A 1,925-nucleotide genomic window follows, 5' to 3' on the forward strand; every position below is an offset into this window, starting at 1 on the left:
GGAATAAATGACGCTGCTGAAGACGTGTCACCTGAAAAAGCCACTATTGGAGAGGAAACTCTACACGGTTTTGAGGGGAAAAACAATGAAGCTGTTAATTAAGTTACTACCACTGATGTGACTGTTACCGGTAATAGGAAATTTCCTGATGGAGCAGATGAGCCCCATGTGAAGCAGTAGCCAATGAGACGGAGACCAGTACAGAAGAAGATACATCCTGTAAAATTGAGAGACTTTGTTGAATTTTAATTTTGTGTTTGTAAATTCTGTACATTTGATTAAGTTATTGTTAATTATCTATTGATTTAATGTAAGTGGCTATTGTTTGGGATGAACAATACATTCGTCAGTGTTATGATGCTGGGAGCATGTGCATTGGAGTTTCTAGAAGGATCGTGACTTATCGGGCAACCTCACGAATGTCCCAGCATTTGCTAGACGCCCTCTTTTTTAGTATATAAGCCAGAGATAGATTGAAGAGAAATAATTGATAATTGAGTCAAGCGAATAGAGGCACCGTAAGGAAAGTGTGTGAATTGCTGTGAATTATAGCGCGCGTTTATAAAAGAAGATAAGCTTAAAGTGAGTGTGGAAATTAAGTGTGTTACAAAGTTTGTAATGAGAAAGAATAAACTAGTTTTAATCAAGAAGGGACTTGAAGTCACTCGGAAAGAATTTTTACCCAAAATTATCAAACAAGCAGATACGCAACAATATTAATTTTTCCCTTCACAACTTAACAACCAAATTTTCAATGTTAGAATCACATTAAGTTTACAAAAAGGTGTATGTGGTTACAATACATACTGTCTAATGTTAATGTACTGAAAAAAACTTCCATATACATACTAGGCTCTACTTCCCACTTCACAGACAATAAAAACCACCTCTTCATCAGCAAATTTCAATGCTTCTTCAATAACAGGTTCCGCTGAAAGGATGTTAAAAGATATATGTTACAATGACTTTAAATATGTTCCCCTCTATCAAAAAAGTATGCAAAATTCTCTTTTCTTGTCAAAAGTCCACATGGGCTGATTCAATTATATTAGAATCCAAATGACAAGGTGACTTGCCCATTATGGCTAAACTAACAATCACACAGCCTAACTTCACTTCCAATAACACAATGTTTTCTGACTTAATTTTTTCTTATTTAACTTCTTTAGAAAGCACCCATCATGCCAATCACTCAGTCTAGATCTGTCTAATTATCTCTCACTTAACTTGTTTTCTTCTACCTGCATATATTTATAGCACATGCCATAAAATACTAGAAATCCTTAGCCCTCTAGTAGCAACAATATTATACATAACTAGAACAACTTGGAAACTTTGAGTAAGATGATGTCAAAAATATTACTAAAGCCTAGTACAACAATTAAACTGCATACACAACATATGACTCGTACTGAGTTATGTTATGAAACTTCTCATAACTATCGCTTTTAAAATAATTAACTTTAAACACTCTTGTTATGAAAGCTAAAGGTCCACCTTTCAAAAGTGCTCAGGCTATAGAGTTTTTATCATTTAAAAAACTCATATTTCAAAAGATAAAGGAAGTTAATTTGTCCACAACAGGACAAATTAAATGAGATGACACACATGTACAGTATTATTTTACTTCTGATTTATCACATTTTGCCAGAAGTTATCAGTGCTCATTCAATGAAACTTGTCAAAACTATCACATTTAAAATAATTAACTTTAAACACTCTTGTTATGAAAACTAAATAATCATTAAATTTTAAATCACTAAATGAACTAAATAATAATTCTTACACTAAACAACAATAAGCCCTCTTTAAGAAAAATATTAACATTATTGTCATGATATAAAAGATTGTTTGATTTAAATATTAGTGATTAATGTATATTTGTGAGTGAATATTTTATTATTTTTAAGTTTTGTTATAAAAAG

The 1,925-nt window shown here is 31.8% G+C and overlaps 1 protein-coding gene across 2 annotated transcripts in view; it reads right to left on the minus strand.

Moving 5' to 3' along the window:
• Positions 1-1,925, minus strand: part of LOC106463280 (thioredoxin domain-containing protein 17-like) — a 66,976-nt gene that overhangs the window by 36,879 nt on the left and 28,172 nt on the right. For both annotated transcript variants that reach the window (XR_002611455.1, XM_013923295.2), the window contains exon 2: positions 850-931. Coding sequence is in view for 1 of the 2 variants with exons in the window: in XM_013923295.2 (XP_013778749.1) it covers positions 850-931 (82 nt within the window). In the remaining variant the exon portion in view is untranslated. The remainder of the gene's footprint in view (positions 1-849; positions 932-1,925) is intronic.

This window comes from Limulus polyphemus, unplaced genomic scaffold (genome assembly GCF_000517525.1).
Source record: "Limulus polyphemus unplaced genomic scaffold, Limulus_polyphemus-2.1.2 Scaffold1366, whole genome shotgun sequence".
NCBI lineage: Eukaryota > Metazoa > Arthropoda > Merostomata > Xiphosura > Limulidae > Limulus > Limulus polyphemus.